General features: G+C 37.9%; 1 protein-coding gene and 1 long non-coding RNA gene across 2 annotated transcripts; both read right to left on the bottom strand.

The window, feature by feature from the left end:
- Window positions 1–23: 23 nt before the first annotated feature.
- LOC122666947 (selenoprotein H) lies at window positions 24–14,604 on the bottom strand. The gene is made up of 4 exons (XM_043863072.1): window positions 14,320–14,604; window positions 10,661–10,757; window positions 8,977–9,036; window positions 24–427 (listed from the first exon to the last, which is right to left on the bottom strand). The coding sequence occupies exons 1-4, from the start codon at window positions 14,592–14,594 to the stop codon at window positions 347–349; spliced, it is 513 nt and encodes a 170-aa protein (XP_043719007.1). The 5' UTR covers window positions 14,595–14,604; the 3' UTR covers window positions 24–346.
- Window positions 2,973–3,248, bottom strand: LOC122666948. Its single transcript, XR_006333729.1, has 2 exons — window positions 3,201–3,248; window positions 2,973–3,052 (listed from the first exon to the last, which is right to left on the bottom strand). It is a non-coding gene; the product is annotated as an uncharacterized LOC122666948 (long non-coding RNA).
- Window positions 14,605–19,156: the final 4,552 nt, after the last annotated feature.

Genomic DNA, 19,156 nt, shown 5'->3' with positions numbered 1-19,156 from the left:
AGAGATTTTAGGAGCGGCATCTATAAATATAGCAACATAATTTCTGCATTCAAATCCTACTGGAGAGAGCAATAGTAGTGTGTACAGCTCAAGCAAAAAAATCCAAGAATTTGGAGCTGCTAAGATCATGTTCATTTCATAACACTCAGAAGTTCATTGTTGTGGCTGATTAAACAATAGCCAATGAAAAATATTGTGCAAGAAAAAATCATCGTTGCAAGATCTATTCAATTGCCCAAAACTCACTATTCGATCATCACAACAATGTCTGAGATGACTCCGTCCATGCTGGCTCCTTCCAAAAAACAATCCTTACAGTGACGAGATCCATGCTGAGAAGTGTGCATCATTTAATTTTCAGAATAATGTCTGAGATGACTTTTTCCATGTCAAGGTCCTTCATATTTTTGAAGGGACGTTTCATATCCTGTAAACAAATATCAGGGAAATAAATATATGAATCAACCTTCAATAGAAATGGTTAGGATAACATACTGAGCAAGCAAAGAATTGCACCCCTAGTAGGATGATTTTTGGGGCAGAAAATTTGAAGCAGGGTTCTGGTAGGCTCAGGATTTTTGGGGCCCAAATTGCACCCCTAGTAGGAGGAAAAAGATCCTGTCCTGCAGTGGCGGGAGCTGGAGCGTCCAGCCCAGCTAAACGACAGTAAAAACAGGGGTGGGGTGGTCATTTCACAGGTGGGTCCCTGTTTTTAGGTGGTTTCCATGGGCTGGACGCTCCAGCTCCCGCCACTGCAGGACAGGAGCCGAATCCAGTAGGAGGATAGAGATATTCCTTGTACAGGCACTGTGACAACGTTTTCCCTCAAAAAATCTGAAACCAACTTTTTTGTTCCAGTAATATTATTGGTTAAAATAGATTATTTGTTTATGAAAAAAGGTAAAATTAATGTGCACCAAGGTTGGTGAACTCCATAAAATTCAACCATTGCCTCATGCCAAGAAATGGGCACACATTTATCCATGTTATAGAGGATCATGCACCCATCCTACCCATTCAGAGTTTCAACCCAATACAATTTTGTTATAGGGGACAACACATTCTTCAAAGCCATTATAAATTACAAGAATACCACAAACCTCACAAATTCCAAGTGTGCCACAAAGCTCTATAACATAATAGAGGTCAATGGCATGTTCATAAACATTTGAATCTTTCAAACCGTTTTTAATCCATATAGTATCCGTATCCTTGGGTTGGAATATGACTGATGGATCAGGGTGGGATGTCTGTTATAATATGGAGCAACTTGTACCCAGTGCACGAGGCTCCTGTCACCACAGGGACTGGTGGGGGTCTTAATGTACGCAGCCTTAACCACCGCTTCACAGGCTGTTTTCTGACTAGAACCCGCAACCACTTGGCCACAAGGGAGCAACAATATGAAGCCACTCAAATGTATACTAATCACTTGTCAAGTGACAACTCATGCAATGGTAATATTCACCAACTTTTGTGAGCATTAATCAATTTCCTTACAGTATACTAATAAATGGACTTACTAAGGCTAAGACATATAAAACATGGAAAGGGTTCTCTGAACCTACTCCATTTCCTACGCCATCTCACAAATCAGTTTTTATTCATTTTTTCATAAGATAAAATACTTCAAAAAAATCAAATGTGATGGCGTAGGAAACGCTTTAGGCTCCGAGAACCTTTTCCCATAAATAAAAGATAAAATGCAAAAGTACAAATAAAGAAAGTTGTTCAGGCCCTCAAGTCTCTAGTCTTCTGATCAAATCACTTAAGTATTCCCAAACCTCTTAAAATTCTAGGACCACAAGGTCCTCCACATAGAATTGCTAGTCTCGATTTTCATGTCATTATATCCTTTCACATAGGCATTGTAGTGAATTATATTCTCCATTATACCCTTTGTTTAAGTTTTGATAATATCAATTTTACCTGTCACATTCCACCACTTATTACTTAATTAGAATTTGATTACTTTGGTACAATATTAAATCAAAATAATCAACCAATACAATAACTCAGCCTTATCCCAACTAAATGGGGTCAGCTACATGGATCCATGCCTTGCCCTCCAATCAGCTGTATTTGAGGTCATACTTGATACAAGGCCTAAACTATACATGTCTTTCCTCACCACTTCCCCTAAGATCATTTGCGGTCTACCCATGGCTCTTATAGTTCCTTCAATCTGAATCAAATCACCCTCTATATCACCTTTATTTATGATTGAGCCAAGATACCTAATATAATCACTTTGCAGAATCTCCCTACTCATCAATTTTCACCATCACATTATCCGTCCTAGTGTAAACAAAGTTAAACACCATATACTCCATCTTTGTTCTACTTATCTTAAAACCTTTTGATTCCAAGGTTGATCTCCATAACTCTAAATTGGCGTTAATCCCTGCACTTGTCTCATCCACCAAAACAATATCATCAGCAAAAAGCATACACCAAGGAGCCTCATCTTGAATGTCTTTGGTTAAATCATTCTATGATAAGCACAAACAAATAAGGGCTTAAATCTAATCCTTGATGTAACTCAATTGTAATTTGGAATTCACTACCTTGGCCCTCATAGTTCTTACACTTGTCATCGCACCATCATACATATCTTTAATTATGTCCAATATTTGATTTTGAATTTCCTTATTGGTTGCTAAATTTGTTGAACCATGTCCAATTTTTTGTTTTATCTATCAAAGTGTTCCTTTCAGAACAAAATGAAATGGTTTGGATTTAAATGCTTCTAATCTCTTGACGTGGATAGGAGAGATGGATCTGCAGCATAGTTCGAAAACTTGGGTTTCAGTCTCGTTTCGGCTGTCGAAATTTACTGAAATTTCGCCAAAACAGCATTTTTTGCTGTTTAGTTTCGGCTGGCCATTTCGGGGGGCAAAGGGGCATGTAAAGCTCCAATACTTCAAGGAAACCTTATTTTAGCCTATATAAACATCATATGTAAAACTTTATATTGCAAGAAAAGTCACACAAAGTGGTGGTTTGGATTTGCACCCTTGGTTGGCAGTGTATGCCGAACACTATTGTATACCTTGTGTAATATTTCTTACTCTACACAATGTTTTAGTGCTAGAAGACCAAAAAAGAAAGTAGTATATACCAATCCCTATTATATACCTTGTGTAATATTTCCTATTCTATAACACAGAAAAGGCAAGTAAAACAAGTAAATTATGCACCTTGAATGAAGAAACATAATGTTGATAATAGTAAAAAGTACACGTAACATAGACTCATAGAGACCAAGTCCCAACAATACAATACTGTGCGGTGATACATGAATACAGATTAGACTTCCTAACTCCTTAGGCCATCATAATGGCTAATACCACAAACTATGACGTGGAGGATCGAGCCCACTCATTGACCGATGGTGCCGATGCCAATTTTCCTCCGATTGTATGACAAATGCAGGCCAGGTCAGTGTGCTGAAAGAAATGCTCAAAGTCCTCCACAGCTGCCCTGTAAATGGCTTCATCTACATACTGGAGGTAACCTATACTAGAGCATTTACCGAAATGACCAAAACAGTGTTGAATCCATGATTAGTGTGGCATTTCATCTCGACCATGTTGAAATCACAACAAATTTTGAAATTGCGGAGAGATTTTGCAGAATTTTGAACTACGATTTGCTGATGGTGGGAAGAGAGAGAAAAATGAGAAAGATCATATTGTCACGGGGTTGGAGGGGGGCTGGATGCAAGGGGAGACCAACAAGGCATCCAAGGCGAATGGATGTATAGGCGACAACTATGAGAAAGATCACACGCTGAGGGAAAAGGAGTAAAGAACAATTTGTTGGGGGAGGAGAGGAGAGAGAAAAGGAGAAGCACCAACCTCTACTTCAATTTCAAACTACTTCTAATCCATCATTCAATTAGATCATGGGGGAGGCTATTAAGCCTTTGCATTGCTTTATAATGCTAAAAGCAGAAATAAAAAAAGGATTATCTAAACCTCACAACTGATTAGGATGAGTTAACATTCCTAAATTACCAGAAGCATTAAATGAACTAACCTAACTAAAAAAGGAAACCTCCCCTTGCATGGGCTGAGATGGAGTTCCCTACACTAATAAGGAAACTAAAGATATAATAAATAATTGACTTAAAATAAAACTGAAATTTATAATTCTTATTCCAGGCCACCTAGAAAACTTAACCAATACTAAAATAAAGAAACAAATCCCTAAAAACTAGTTAACAACTAGTGGGTGAAGAGGATTCCTGAAATTCAGAAACTCTATAACTGTAAGCCATAAAATTCCTCAAATGAGACCCAAAAGTTGTGTGACTAAAAAGTTCCTGAAAATCAGGAATTATGGAACTCCAGACCACATAAAAGTCTACAAACTAGCTCCACAAATCACAAGAACTAATTTTAAGAACTAGATCAGAACCGATTCTTAACCGTAGGGGTTGGTTTGAACCAGATGAACAAACCAATACAACTGAAACCAAATTAGTCCTGCATTATTCCACCTTGTTTTAAAACACTAGCCCCGATTTTTTTTAAATGGGAGGATCTCCAACACATGATCAGCATCCATCCTTGAACCAACAAAATCATTGATCAAACCACGATCAAACGATACAAAATCAGCGAAAAGTTCATTGTCGAAGATGCAACTTGAAAACATAAATTAATTGGAGAGATTTTATTATGGGTGTCAATAATACCCGGCTGGCCCGAACCGGCCCCAACCTGCCCTCAGCCCGGCCCGAACCCGACCCTGATCTGCCAGCCCGAAGGGCGGGTCAGGGCCTAGCCCGGCCCGGACCCGACCCTGAATTCTTTATAAGCATTGTCCCCGTAGTCGTCTACTTCCAATATTTCTGATGCTTCCCCCTGACAATGACACCACTAAAATCCGACCCTTCTTTAATCTTTCAAGTCGCAAGAAGATTAATAATGGACTTCACATCCCAGAGATTCAGAATAAGTGGTGTTGTGGATCTTCTCAAGGCTGGCTATTTACAGTGGATGCATTCAAATGCCCCCCAAGGATTCAACTATTCAAAACTGGCGTTGTTTTGAAGATGTTATATTCTATAAGGGACTACTACTCTATGCTGTTAGCAACCACGGACATGTTCTAACTTATGACTTCACTTCTTCTTCTGAAACTCTAATCCCAATTGGGAAGGAAATCAGTGGTCGGGAACGGAGAATATGCGACATGTCTTATTTGGTGGAATCATTAGGGGAGTTATTCCTTGTTTTAAGGCATTACAAGTGGCGTTACGAGGACAACGAAGAAGTTGAAGTTGATAACAGTGAAGATGCAGATGATTACAAAGATATCGTTGTCCACCCACCATACAATTTCAAAACTATAAAGTTTTGGGTTCGCAAATTGGATGATGAGGAGAGCAAGCCAGCAAAGTGGATCCCAATTCAAAGCATTGGTGATGATCGTATTTTGTTTTTGGGAAATAGCAGCTCAATTTCAGTCTCTACCCAAGAATTTGAATTTCCAGAATGCTGCTGCAATGGATCGGGTCGGGTCGGGCCGGGCCAGAGAAAAACCCTGGCAGGGTCGGGTAAGGGTTGAGGGTTTCTTGGCCCTGTCAGGGTTGGGTCAGGGTCAGGGTTAGGGTTTAGACCTCTAGGGTCAGGTTCAGGGTTTAGGCAGGCCCGGCCCAACCCGACCCATTGACACCCCTAGATTTTATGCTCCTCCACAAGTTGATCATTAATGATCATTAGTGCCACCTCGTCCTCCATCATTTCTTCCACCCATTGCTCAATGGCTGAGATCGGTTTGTCAAAGGAAGATTCCATAGATCGGATGTGACAGCAATTGATTCTTAAATTATACGACCAAGAACTTAAAATTGTGCAAGAGAGCTTGCGAATGGTTTAAGCAAATATCGAAGAGATAGATCCATGGTATCTAAGGCTAGGTTTAGCCCTGATACCATGTTACGTAGATTGGAGATATGGATCTACTGATGGTGGGAAGACAAAAAATAAGGAGAGGAGAGCCGATTCATTGGGGGGGGGGGGGGGGAGGAGAGAGAAAGGAGAGGCATCAACCTCCATTTTAAATTCTAACTACTTCTAATCCATTCATCCGATCAAATTATGGTGGAGGCTATACTTGGCCTTTACATTGCTTTATAATCCTGAAAACATAAAATAAAAAAGGATGAAAAAAAGACTCCTAAACCTCCCAACCGATTGGGATGAGAAGCAATAAAGGAACTAACTCAACTACAAAAGGAAACAACCTCTTGCTTGGGCTGAGATGGAATTCCTAAGCTAATAAAGAAACTAAAAAAAATAGAAAAACCTAGAAAATAAATCTGGAAGTTATAATTCTTATTCCAGTCCATCTAGACAACTTTACTAATCAGTAAAGAAACAATTTCTAAAAACTAGCTCACGATGTCTGGGCAGAATGATGCAATCCTAGGTTACGAAACCCTTAAATTTGGATCGCTATGGCCTAACAAAGTGATAAGAACTCACAATACTATGAGTAATGGCAATCAAATAAATTTCAGGATAGTCTAGCACCTTTTAAAAGAGGTGAACATGATTTCGGACCTGGAAGTAATTAATTTAAAGGAGGGGACGAATCTGGAGGAAGTAATTAATTTGAAGGAGGGGATGAATCTGGTGTTTAAAACAAGAATGGGACATAATAGAATAAAACTCGGAAAGTAAGGAACAAAGGATATAAAGAAACTGGCCTTATTAGTAATCTTACTAATCATTCATCTTCAACCTCAACAGAGAAGGAGAAAATCCTCTTGCGATCTATCCAACACTCCACCCAAGACTCCAAATCCCACAAAACTTTAAAATAAAGTTTCACAATCCCCTACCCTCGTAGTTTCATTTGATAAGAGACACAACTAGCAGGGATTACGATGGAAAAAAATCTGCAAGTGGATCTAGCACAAGGACAGGAACCAGTTTCCAAACCTGAGTTGTGAGTTTTCGTCTCAGGTGGTATTTCACTATCAATTAAGGAACTCTATAACCACAAGCTTTAAATCTCCCCCAAATGGGCACCACAAGTAGTGTGAGAGAATAAAATCATTGTACATCAGGAATTATGGAATCACAGCCACAAAAAGTTCCCTAAACTAGCTTCATGGTATCTGGTTCTAGAACCAGATCTGACCCAATTCTTGAACCACATGTGTTGGTCTGAACCAGATGAACCAAACCATACCAATCTTGCATCATCTCTAGATAACATTCCCCACCAGAATGACTTTAAAAAGGACTCCACTATAGCCTATTGAGTAACCTAAGGATTATGACAATTGATCACCACCTGAGTTACAATAAAAATCATTGAAAAGTTTGGTATTCTGCTCCCATAAACATCATTGGAAATCTAAATAAAACTCCTCATAAAAACTACCTCTACACCCAAAGGGAGCATAATTCCAAATCCAAACCAACGTCACATCCTTAGGGAACACCCAAATCATCTAAAATAATGCCAGAAAAATAGTGCCAGACCTATCTCGCAAACATGCAATAAAGGAACAAGTTCTCAACAGATACAGCCTCATATATGCACATAAGAAAAAACTGAGGAAGCATGCTCACCTACTCTTAGGGATGGCAATGGGTATCTCTATTTACCCACCCTACTCTAACCTGATTTGGACAGTAAGGGTAAGAAGTTGTAACCCAATAAGAAAATGGTAACGGTAGCAAAATGGGGGAGTAAAAGGGTCTGGGGGGTCTAATCCTCCCTCCCATTTGCCCATCTGGATAGGGCAGTGATTTCATATATACTATAGAATTCCATAGCCAAATCCACATAACAATAACCCATATTTACCTTACAATACCTCTTCTATACATATCACTAGACAAAACTATTTTTTGGTGATTTCACTACCTAATGTGCTACACACGTCAATGGAATTTCAGACTTCAAAAGCACTTTGTAAAGACATCTACTTATAAGTTCCACATTCAAGAAGAGATCAGGAAGGATATCTTGGGAATGCCCAGGTATTGTTTTACCTAGTTCATTTCTTTGGGGTTGGCCGACATTGCCTAAGGAGGGGCAGTCCTTTCCCTTTTTTGTTCTTGTATCCCCTGGGTATGCCCAGGTATAATCTTTGTAATTTTCTTTTTCATTAATATATTCATTCTGATTCCTAGCCAAAAAAAAAAGGACATCTACTTATAAGTTCCTCCCAAATGTCATTAACGTGGGCATTGGTAACCAAAGATTTGAAGAACTCACGATTACAAGTAAAAATTTAAACCGAACTGGCTCCTCCTGAGTACCATTAACTGAACCCGTTTCTACCCTCTTCTCCAATCCCTCTCACTCAGGTAAGCCCTATCCCAACATGTAGGCACCCTCACCCTCATCAACACCCACACAAAGAGAAACCACATTTAGCGATCACCATGTTGCGTTTCCAGCAATTTAAAAAAAAAAATTCCAGAATAAACACGATTCAACACAAACTAGAAGCATTAAAAAGAATATAAAAGCCAAACAACTAAAATGGAAGCATGGCAACTTGGTCAGGTTAGGGTTATTAAAGAGGCAGAGGGTAGGCAGCTGAGCCCTGCTCATTACTCATTAAGCCTGTTTAGATGGTTTGCTTAATCATTAAATATATCGTGAACGTTAAATAACTTGATCTTTTTTTTTTTTGGGAAAGAAGTAAGCATTACTGAAAATGTGTTAATCATTCATTGAGCAGGCTCAACTGGTTTAGGACTGAAGGATGTACATTAGCCCATCAGATCCAGAGCCCATGCCTGAGCCTGGCTCATTTAATATTCAGCTTAACATGGCAAACCTGATAACAGTCCATTTGTTACTCATACTACTTTGGGTTCATTTGTGTGGGTCAGTGTAGCGGGCTTGGAATTGCCACCATGCTAACATATTCATGACAAATGAATAGTTTCTTCTCTTTCGGATAAATATTAATAACTGAGGTTGATTGAAATTTACCAAAAGTGAAACAAATTTCTCTCCATCTTCCTCCCGTATCTCGAAGCATCCCTTTCTTGGCTGGAAAGTTAAAAAAACACAAGAATTTTAATGAGAAATAAAGAGGGAGAGATACCCCACCAACAGCTCCAAAAGTAATCTCAAGATTAACTAATGCATCAGAGATGGATTCCTCACACTTAACACCAGAATGGTAATCTCACTGTAATAGGAAAATTATAGGATTCATGTTTATTTACAAAGTTAAAGACACTATCTTTTCATGCAAAAAGAGAACATAATTTTTATGAGACACTGATTACAAATATTAATGCAGGACAAAAAAGAAACATCAATTCTTTTGTCAGGATAACTGTTGTGTGTTGATATACATTGTTGTGGCCCTTACTTAATAGCTCGAGCTTTTGAGATTAGAGGTTGTAACTTGATATCAGAGGCAGGAGGTTGGGTGTTCAATCCCTGGTAAGTCTAAGGGTTTGTGTTATATGTTGTTGTGCCCCTATGCATTGTGCCACCTTGGTGCCACGTGATGGTGTCACATACAAAGTCGTGTGTGTATGGGCCTCACGTTGGGGGGGGGGGGGGGGGTACTGCCGTACTGGTGTGGGCTGACATACATTGTTGTAATCCTAACTTAACAACTAGAGCTTTCGAAATAAGCAGTTGTAACAATAATAATTGAGTGAGCTTAAATATTAGTTAATTTAATTCGTTTTCTTAATTAATTTTTTTTGGGGGGTGGGGGTGGGGTTCAGGGTTGGATTGCCAAATCAAGCTTTTATCAAATTAAACATCTAATAATTTGACATAAAGATAAAAAATCAGGCTTCCCTTCTTTTTACTTCCTCATATGGCATTACACTGGTTATCCAATAAACGCTTTCACTGGCTCTATAGTGAAAGGGTTGGCCAATCTCTAGTCTTTCAGAATTGCAGTTGATGTTAAAGTTTGAACTAAACAAATGATGTTGCAGATATAGTTCAACTTATGTCAGGATTCTTTAGCAAATCTACCCATAAGCCTACTATTCACATAACATGTTCCCACAAAGAAACCATAAAGATAAGGGAGCTTACCCTAACTACAAAATCCACTAGTTGCATTAACTTTGGAGTTTCTAGTATTCTTGACAAAACTGATAGATCTTCTTACGTATCATTCCCTTTTTATCACTTTCGGATGTTTATCTATAGAACATGCATGTCCTATTCCCTATTGCAAACAATCCCAAATGTTAGTAATTTGTTGCTTCTATTATCTCCTCTTGCTAAAGAATGAAGAGAGGAGTCATCTGGAAAGACATTTTAACCAACCACTAATCCTTGAGCCTTATACAATTAGCATAATAAACCATAAGCATAAACTGTAAGTTTCTCAAAGTTCTAACTTGGGACAAACAATGCCAATTGTTGTGCTCAGGTTTAGTGCATAGGTGAGTGCATTTTGTTTAATTTTCAGCCTTCTTTATCAATCAAACAAACTATGATAATGCATAACATAAATTGAAAGAAACATTCCTGACTGTCAAATTTTTTGCCATAGTTCGTCTGATTATTATACATATGATATGAGAAACTGTGACATTACTGCCACATGAGTGAATAAATATAGGCAATGCAACTCTCAAAATAGCTGAATCTACTTTTAACCAAAAAATAGACCAAACCAACTAAATAAACATACCTTCTCTGGATTGACCATCACTATGATACCGGGTACACCTTTCTCTAAGCCATCCTTAACCAGTTCAGCCCTTTTCTTGAATGATTGACATTGCTTGCTAAGAAAGAGTAAATGCTAACATAAGATTAGAATTTAAACAAGTATACTAAAAATATTCTTGTTCATGACATGAAACAGGAAAACCAGGAAGGAAAATAGCAACCAGACAAGTTGAGCATTATTAAACTTTCATAGGACAAAGCTCCTAAGTAATAAAATTCATAGGGAATAAGTACCAATTAAAATAACAACATATCAAAACAATTGATCTGAAGATTGAACAGTACTTTAAATTTGGAACAGTATGGAGAGCCACGAATGTTTTCCCTGTCCTGAATGGCACTCCAGATGCCTGATGGCGTCTCAACCATCCAGAAAAGAAAGGACATCAGAGACAACCATCAGGCATCCCAAGCGTCCAAGGCACCCCTCTAAACACTGGGTTTGGGCCATTAGATCAGGTATGGCTTGAAGAGGCAACATGCACATGGCTTCGGTACCACAATGTCATATCTCTTTTGAAAATTGAAACCTACGTGATTACCAATTTTAAAGACATATCTCTCCTGAATCGTCTAGAGGTTTTTTCTGACTTTAATTATAAGTATCTTTGATTCTCTGCATACCTTATTATCTTCGAGGAGGCTTTTTCATAGGTATTACTTGCCAACAATAGTGGAGAGGGGTCTCATACTTCTTAGGCATAAATAATGTGCATTCTAGGCTAATGGATTAGCCAAGTACAGAGTGGCAATGTTTCTTTCCTTTTCTGATAATCCAATTATTCATTTGAGGACAACCCCAGAAAATAATCGATAGTACATTCTTCATATCACAGTTTTTACTTAAATGTGAAATCAAAGAGTGTGGCTCTTTCCAGAATGTACTTCTTCAATCTTCAAAAAGAGAGTGACAGCTTAGTACTGTAATCTTTGCTTTAGTGTAAGTATGTCAAGCTAGTCCATTAGGGTGAGATTTGTACCTATTGATCTATTTTTCTGTTTTTACTATAGTGCCAAATTGATCACAGAGTACACCATTTTCAAACATGGCATTGACATATTCTTTTCCACATGTTAAAACAAAAAAGTAATAATTCGGGCTAATAAATCTTCTCTATAGTTCTTCCAAAAAAATCCCAATTATTCTTTATCTATCCAATTAAGTGTGTGTGTGTGTGTGTGTGTGTATATATAAAAATAAAGTTTATCCTTCCGATACGTATTGTATCTTTAAGGTACCAATACGATACAGTGCTAAAATGATACCTAAAAAAAATTTTGGTACCAGTACAAGTAAGAAACCTCATCCTTTATATATAATCAATTGAATGCATTTGTCTCGTCGTATTTTGTTCTTTTTACACATGAAGATATATTTTACATATTACTTATTTATAATGTTATATGCTTCAAAACTATAGTTTGCATATGTATATATATATTTAGAGAGAGAGAGAGAGATTGTAGCTTATCTTTAAACTGTGAGATATTACAGTTTCAATATAAAAAAGGGTGTACCCAGTGCACGAGGCTCCCGACACTACGGGGTCTGGGGAGGGTCATAACGTACTTAGCCTTACCCCTGCTTTCGCAGAGAGGCTGTTTCCAGATTACAGTTTCATTATCGTTTGTTTAATTCTTGTATGGATGTTCATCAAAGTTCTTGTATTGGTGTCAGCATCTCCACTTTCAGATTGAACAGTTGCCAGGTTCCCAACATGAGAAGCTGGAAGATTCTCAGTTATACAGTAGAATAGTAACAAGAAAAATAGATAAACAAATAAAGAGACAGTAGGCTAAAAAATATATATTATCAATTATATGAAACTAAGCTACTACATGGTTTTAAAGATGCTACCAGTTGTTCAAATATATACAACTATACAAGGAAAACTAACCAACCAATATCCAAAAGCCAATTACATATGGCATTCCAAACCTCCATTACAGATCAGTGAACTCGTCTCTATTATAATGTTGTGAAATAACTCCATTATAACATTGCAGGATGGATCTTGTTATTATACCACAACTTATATTCAGCCCAAAGTTATAACTCTCACCCATTCACTATTTACTAGAAATAGTAAAATATTATAATAAATAACCAATCCAGAGTCCACTATAAGCAATTGAATCATGAGTTTCTATAAATTACTAAGGTAAATTACTACATAGACAAAACCAAATTTTAGTGTAAGTCTTAAATTGCTACTACAGATTATAAATTTTATTTTCTTAATTTTCCTTAAGGAAACCCCATTACATAAATAGTCTTTTGCTTTTCTTTTCTTAGAGAGCAATCTAGTGCTTCACAGTTCACACTGGACTGGTATCTATAAAACACACCAAGCCAATATTCAATGCCCCTTACATTGGGATGTGCAAATTTTCTAATCATTTAAACTGTAATAGTATATTACTTCAAGCAGTACATATGCAGAAAAAGTTTTCAAATATTTATACAAGGTGCTGTCATCATATATACAATTAGGAGAGGAAGTACCACTTAACAGCAAGTGTTTAAAAACAATTTAGAAGCAAAGTATACAGCAAGCTTTCCTTCAGCGATAATGAATCAATAATTTCAACAATTGTCAATTTCCTAACAAATATTTACAGTTTCCATTCACCCTTTGACCTGATTGAGTCCCCATAGAGCCTTTGTTACCTGTCGCATAGCCTGTTGAGTATCTAATTGAAACCGTCCCACATGTTTAAGGTCCATTGTAACAAATAAATGCAGACCTTTTAGTTGAAAATGGATAACTATGCAAAGTCTTTGAAGGAACAGAATGTGATACAAAGGCTTTACACCTACTACTAGATTCTAAATTGGAATTTGTTTCCTCCCATGATTTCCCACCTCCAATTCTCAATCCACATTTTCGAAAAAACAAATAAAGGTAAAAGACCGTCGCCAGGTGGCTTGCCCTCTCCCTCTCTGAAGGGTGTGGGTAGCCTTCCCCGTTCCAAATCTGTAAAAAACTAGAGTTATTATCAAACACACAAATCACATGAAAACAACTTCCACCATTTTTCTTTCAGAACACATCAAAGCAAACCTAATTGACAAATGCAAGACAGATTCATCTTCTCTTGAAGAATGCATGCTTCTTCATCAATCAATTCATATAATAAACTTCAAAAACCCCATTAGTTTAGCCAACGATCCTCAGACAACAACACGAATGAGTACAGAGAGAGTTTCTTAGCAAACAAAACAGAGAAGGTGCCAATGTCAAGTTCACTACCTATCATATAGGGACACAGACCGAGAAGAGCCTCGGTTCACTTGAGAAACCCATATAAGAAGATAAAATACATGAAATCAACTACCATTTGTTCAAAGTAACATAACCAACAAATGAAAGACAACATTCCTAGTTCCTAACGAACTCTTATAACATACTACAAAGACCCCATTAGCCTAACCACGTAATAGACGCCAATAAGAAGTTAAAAGGACGCCATCCTCAAACATGAAACCAAACGATCAGAAACTGGTTGAGAAAAAGAAACAGAGACTCGAAACAAAGAAAAAATAGACAAAACCAAGAAATTATATTCACTTGAAACCCCACAAAGAAAAGGTACTGAGCGAATAGAGTATGTTACCAGTGCTCAATAATAATGGTTTTCGAGCCAGAAATCTGTCCCAACGGAGCATCTGAAACATCTGAATCTTGATTCTCTTCAGTATCTTTAACTGACTCCTTCTTCACTTTCTTCCCTCGTTTCTTCGGCTTCTTAGCGGGTACTGAAGCCTCTACTACTATAGTAGAAGCCTTTGCCGAGCTCCTCGTTAGCCGGCGATTCTCCGGCGCAGCTGGTTGTGATGTTGCTGCAGAACTCGATGGCTCAGTTTCTTGGGATTTTCGTTTCTTAGCCATAGATTCACACCTGATTGCTCTCTGGTCTGGGCTTCTTCTACAATAAGCTTTTACAAAACTGGAAATGTTCTTACGGGCAAAGCAAATGAATCGTTGTTTCTCACTCACTTCTTACGAGATATTTATAACATTAAAACCCCAGTTTAATTCCGGTTTGGCATCCACCATTTTCCCGCGCTTTCTCCCTTCTGCGGTTCTGCCATATCAGGTCAGACGGTTTAGCTTTTTGTGAGTGAATGTGAATATGAGTGTGTGTGGGAGAATGTGGCCCGCCAGTTGGGATACGTGGGACACTACAGCCATTCGATGGATTGACTTTGATTAGGATGTATTCAGTTTGACCAAGGTAAATTGTGTTTTGAACAGCTGTCTATTGCAGTTGGTGAGCTGTAGTACACTTAATGCCCATAATCACCAAGAGGTTTTGAGTTCGAATCCCCTAACTATTACATTATTTTTATTTTTATTTTTTGTTACAAGAGGTATCCTGTAACCGGCCTTTATTTGATTAAATCCCCCAAGGCTCTTGTACGACCCCGCACACACACAAATCAGGAGATAGGAAGATCCCCATGTTCATCAAGGAGTTTTCTCTCAGGCGAGTTGCCCTAAGCGAATAGGACATTATTTGTTATTATTAATTACTCTTCCATTCGCCAGCTTTAAATCTATAAACTACAAAACAAAATCTACAGCCATTTTATGGGAAATTCATTCACCTTGCAACCATGGTTTTAGTGCACGGTATCGAATCGGGTATCGATAATTTGAAAATCGATACGATACCGATATGGTATTGGCCTAGATTGTCTATATCGGACAAAATTACTCTTAAATCTCTTTTAAAAAAATGAGTTTTCTGACCACTTTATCTCTTGTCCGTATCGTGCTATCGATACAGTATTGATACCCATGACTAGCAAAATCGATACGTATCACCCGTATACCGATACTTAAAACCATGCTTGCAACTCCTTTGCGAGCCACATTAAACCATTCATATGTCCTAACATCTCAAAAGTATTGCAGTTACGACTGGCACATCAGTTAAAACAGAGTACCAGTGAAGTAAGTATACATAATGCTTGAAACCCCACAAAGAAAACATAAACAAAACCAATAAAATTACATTCACGTACTTGAAGTTGAAACCCCATGAAGAAAAGATACTGAAGCGAATAGAAGATGTTACCAATGCTCAATTATAATGGTTTTATAGCGAGAAATCTCCTCCAACGGCCAACGGAGCATCTGCTTGGTAGAACTTTAATTCTCTTCAGTCTCCTCAACTGGCTCCTTCTTCGCTTTACTGTGTGTAGCCTCTACTCCCATAACAGAAGCCTTCGCCGAAATCTTCGTTACCCGGTGATTGTCCGGCTCAGCTGGTTGTGATGTTGCTGGAGAATTCGAATGTTCACTCTCTTGGGATTTTCGTTTCTCACTATCGATTCACTCCCTCTGAGTAAACAAATCGTTGTCTCTCACCTGTGACATTATAGCCATTCGATGTATTGACTTTGATTATGATGTCTTTAATTTGAAGAAGGCAGACCGTGTGTTGTTCATAGAAGTTGTGGCCTAGGCTAAATCGAGGATTTCCAATTCCCATACCGGTACACGCGCACAAACACACGTAAGGGCTTATTCCCTTAAATCTAGGGAAAAGTATGGTTTTGTTTTTTTATTCGAACAATCCGATTCCGACATGAATCGACCAAAATCGACCTTAAAAATCAAAAAAAAAAATTATTTCTCTCTCCTATGTAATATAATCAACCCGAAGAACCCTAGAATCAGTTCTCAGCTCAAAAACAGAGAATTTTTAGGGTTTTTTATATTGTGAATCGATGGGATATCAAATCGGTGTAAATTGGGATCGCGATAATGGCGATTCACCGATCCGATTACCGATTCTTAAAACACTGCCTCTGCCTCTTGATCTATCACACTCTCTCTCCCCTTCGGTTCTTTTGGAAATATCATCACATGGTGATACGAGCTCACCATGAATAGGAATTAGGAAATGAGAATTGCAGGAATCGGGTGGGTGGTGGGCCACATTCTCCCACACATACCTCACTCAAAACCAAAAAAAAATAAGTTAGTAAAGCTTAACCGTCCGACCTCGTCACATAGCATAAGAGAGAAAGCGGGGGGAAAATAGTGGATGCCAGACCGGAATTAAATTGGGGTTTTAATGTTATAAATATCTCGTAAGAAGTGAGAGAAAACGATTCATTTGCTTTGCCCGTAAGAACATTCCCAGTTTTGTAAAGGCTTCTTGTGGAAGAAGCCCAGACCAGAGAGCAATCGGGTGTGAATCGATGGCTCAGAAACTGAGTCGTCGAGTTCTGCAGCAACATCACAACCAGCTGCGCCAGAGATTATCGAAAGATATGTATCCAGCCGATGACGAGTATAAATTTCCGAGAGAGAGAGATAAAAAAAAGAGAAGAAATCAGGAATTCAAGATTCGGGGGTGGTTGAGACGAACCAGGGAGACGGATTTGGAAATCAGGGAGATCGAAGAAATTGGTTGAAAAAAAAATTAGGATAGAGATTAATTTAGGGGTGGATCTTTAGCCGTCCAGTTCCCTGTTCGGTCCAATTCTCTAGTGCCTCTAATAAGAGGGCACTATGATCATCCTATTTATGCACGAACACTACCCTGGTGGGATCCAACCCCCCCTTATTAGAGGCATTGGGGAGCTGACTGGGTAGAGAACTGGTGGTGATAATTTTCCTATGGCAACAAAATTGGAAACCGAATTGGGACTGACCCGTTAGTAATTGGAACCAACCCACTCAATAACTTATTGGTCCGATTTTGAATCTACCAATTACGTTATTGGTCCGGTTTTGGATCTACTGATTTTATTATTGGTCTCCCGAAGGTTCTAAAACCAATAGAGCAACAAGGAACCGTTGGAATTGACATCGGAACCAGAACAAATCCACATCCTAACCTTATATATTATATAATTTTAAGACTTGAAGGTTATATAGCTAAGGTCAAACCCTTAATTTTTTTAGTCTTTTAATTTTGACTGGTGCCTCTTGTCCCATATACTATTTTACTAAAGATATGACTGTTAATTTAAATGTTCGTTTGGGAATATGCTAATTGGGAATATGCTAATTTAAGGACATGTTATAAAGTAATCTTAGTTTAAGAAGGTGGTGGTGTTTCTACTTATTAATTGAATATAAAACAAGAGGTAGTATGGATTAGTTTGATGATTTGAAAAAATTGATGGTGGGCTATATATCCCATTTTATAGAATTGCTATATATATTACATATATGTTTTTTTTCTTTTTTGGGGAAGTACATATATGTTATTGAGTATATGTAATATGCATTAGGGTTTTTTTTGTTTTTAATTTTGAATTGCTTGAAACTAATTAGGAAACGGAACTGGCCCACCAATTAGTTAATGGTCATGAATCTCAGGTTTGGAACTGATTAGTTTAATGATTTGGTTATGATCCTGACCTCTTACGGCCGGAACCAGTAACCCTGAACCGGACCAATTGACACCCTTAGAGATTATCGAAGGATGGGGTGGGAACAATTGCAGCTATAGAGAAAAATCGCGACAGAGGATAAAAGAGAGGCCCTGCGAAGTGGTTAAAGAAAAAAGAAAAAAAAAATTAACCTCCTAGAATCTCTTCATCTAAGAAGATTTGATATTATGATTGGATTCCTAAAATAATGAATGTTATCATTAACTTCCATCCACTTTTACGAATTTGAAAACTAATATTTCTCAGTCCAATTGAAAGATCATATCATAGGATAAAAAGTTCTTTCTTCACCGTGGGTGAAGGGGAACTCGGTCAAAGAAGAAATATAATCTACATGAGATCGAATGAATGAGGAAGTATTGTTAATACTACTCCACAGTTGCGAGAGGAGGAAGAGATAACAAGTTAACTTGTGACAGTTATCTCGGGGGATGTAGAGAGGGCCTAATTAGGGATTTGGCTCTTGTCCTGCAGTGGTGGGAGCTGGAGCGTCCAGCCTTGCTAAACGATAACAAAAATAGGGGTGGGGTGGTCATTTCACATGTGGATCTCACCTGGGCCCCACATGTGAAATGATCACCCCACCCCCTGTATTTAGGTGGTTTCCATGGGCTGAACGCTCCAGCTCCCGCCACTGTAGGACAGGAGCCAAATCCCCTAATTAGTGTCATATTTCAAGTCAACGTAGATAACTTGATAGGAATGAAAATGGTGTTAAAACACACAATTCATTTGTGCTTGGAAAATAAGTCATGATATGTTATTATGTTAAGCTTTAGTAAGTCAGTAGTATGTAACTTGGTTTTTTAAAGTAGATAATTAATGGCATGGTTAGAATCAGCTTTGATCCATGGTCGAAAGATCAGGTTTTTTTGAAAAAAGCTTGGTGATTCGGTATGTTTGTTTGTTTTTTCTTTTTCTTTTTAATATGATAAATATGCATAAATTAGTAAAAAATCGAAAAAATCCATAAAAATATGGGAAAATTAGAAAAAAATAATAATCAAAGAATCACATGTCCATGCATTTTGAGTT

Source organism: Telopea speciosissima, chromosome 7 (assembly GCF_018873765.1).
Source record: "Telopea speciosissima isolate NSW1024214 ecotype Mountain lineage chromosome 7, Tspe_v1, whole genome shotgun sequence".
NCBI classification, from domain to species: domain Eukaryota; kingdom Viridiplantae; phylum Streptophyta; class Magnoliopsida; order Proteales; family Proteaceae; genus Telopea; species Telopea speciosissima.
The sequence above is the reverse complement of the archived record's forward strand: the minus strand, read 5'-3'. Positions and strand labels throughout refer to the sequence as shown.

Excerpts from the sequence above, each read along its gene's own strand:
- LOC122666947 (XM_043863072.1), bottom strand. The coding sequence starts at position 14,594 with ATGGCTAAGAAACGAAAATCCCAAGAAACTGAGCCATCGAGTTCTGCA. Across the intron at positions 10,758-14,319 it reads ACCATTATTATTGAGCACTG|CAAGCAATGTCAATCATTCA; the intron begins GTAACATACTCT and ends ACTCTTTCTTAG. Across the intron at positions 9,037-10,660 it reads TGATGGTCAATCCAGAGAAG|CCAAGAAAGGGATGCTTCGA; the intron begins GTATGTTTATTT and ends TTAACTTTCCAG.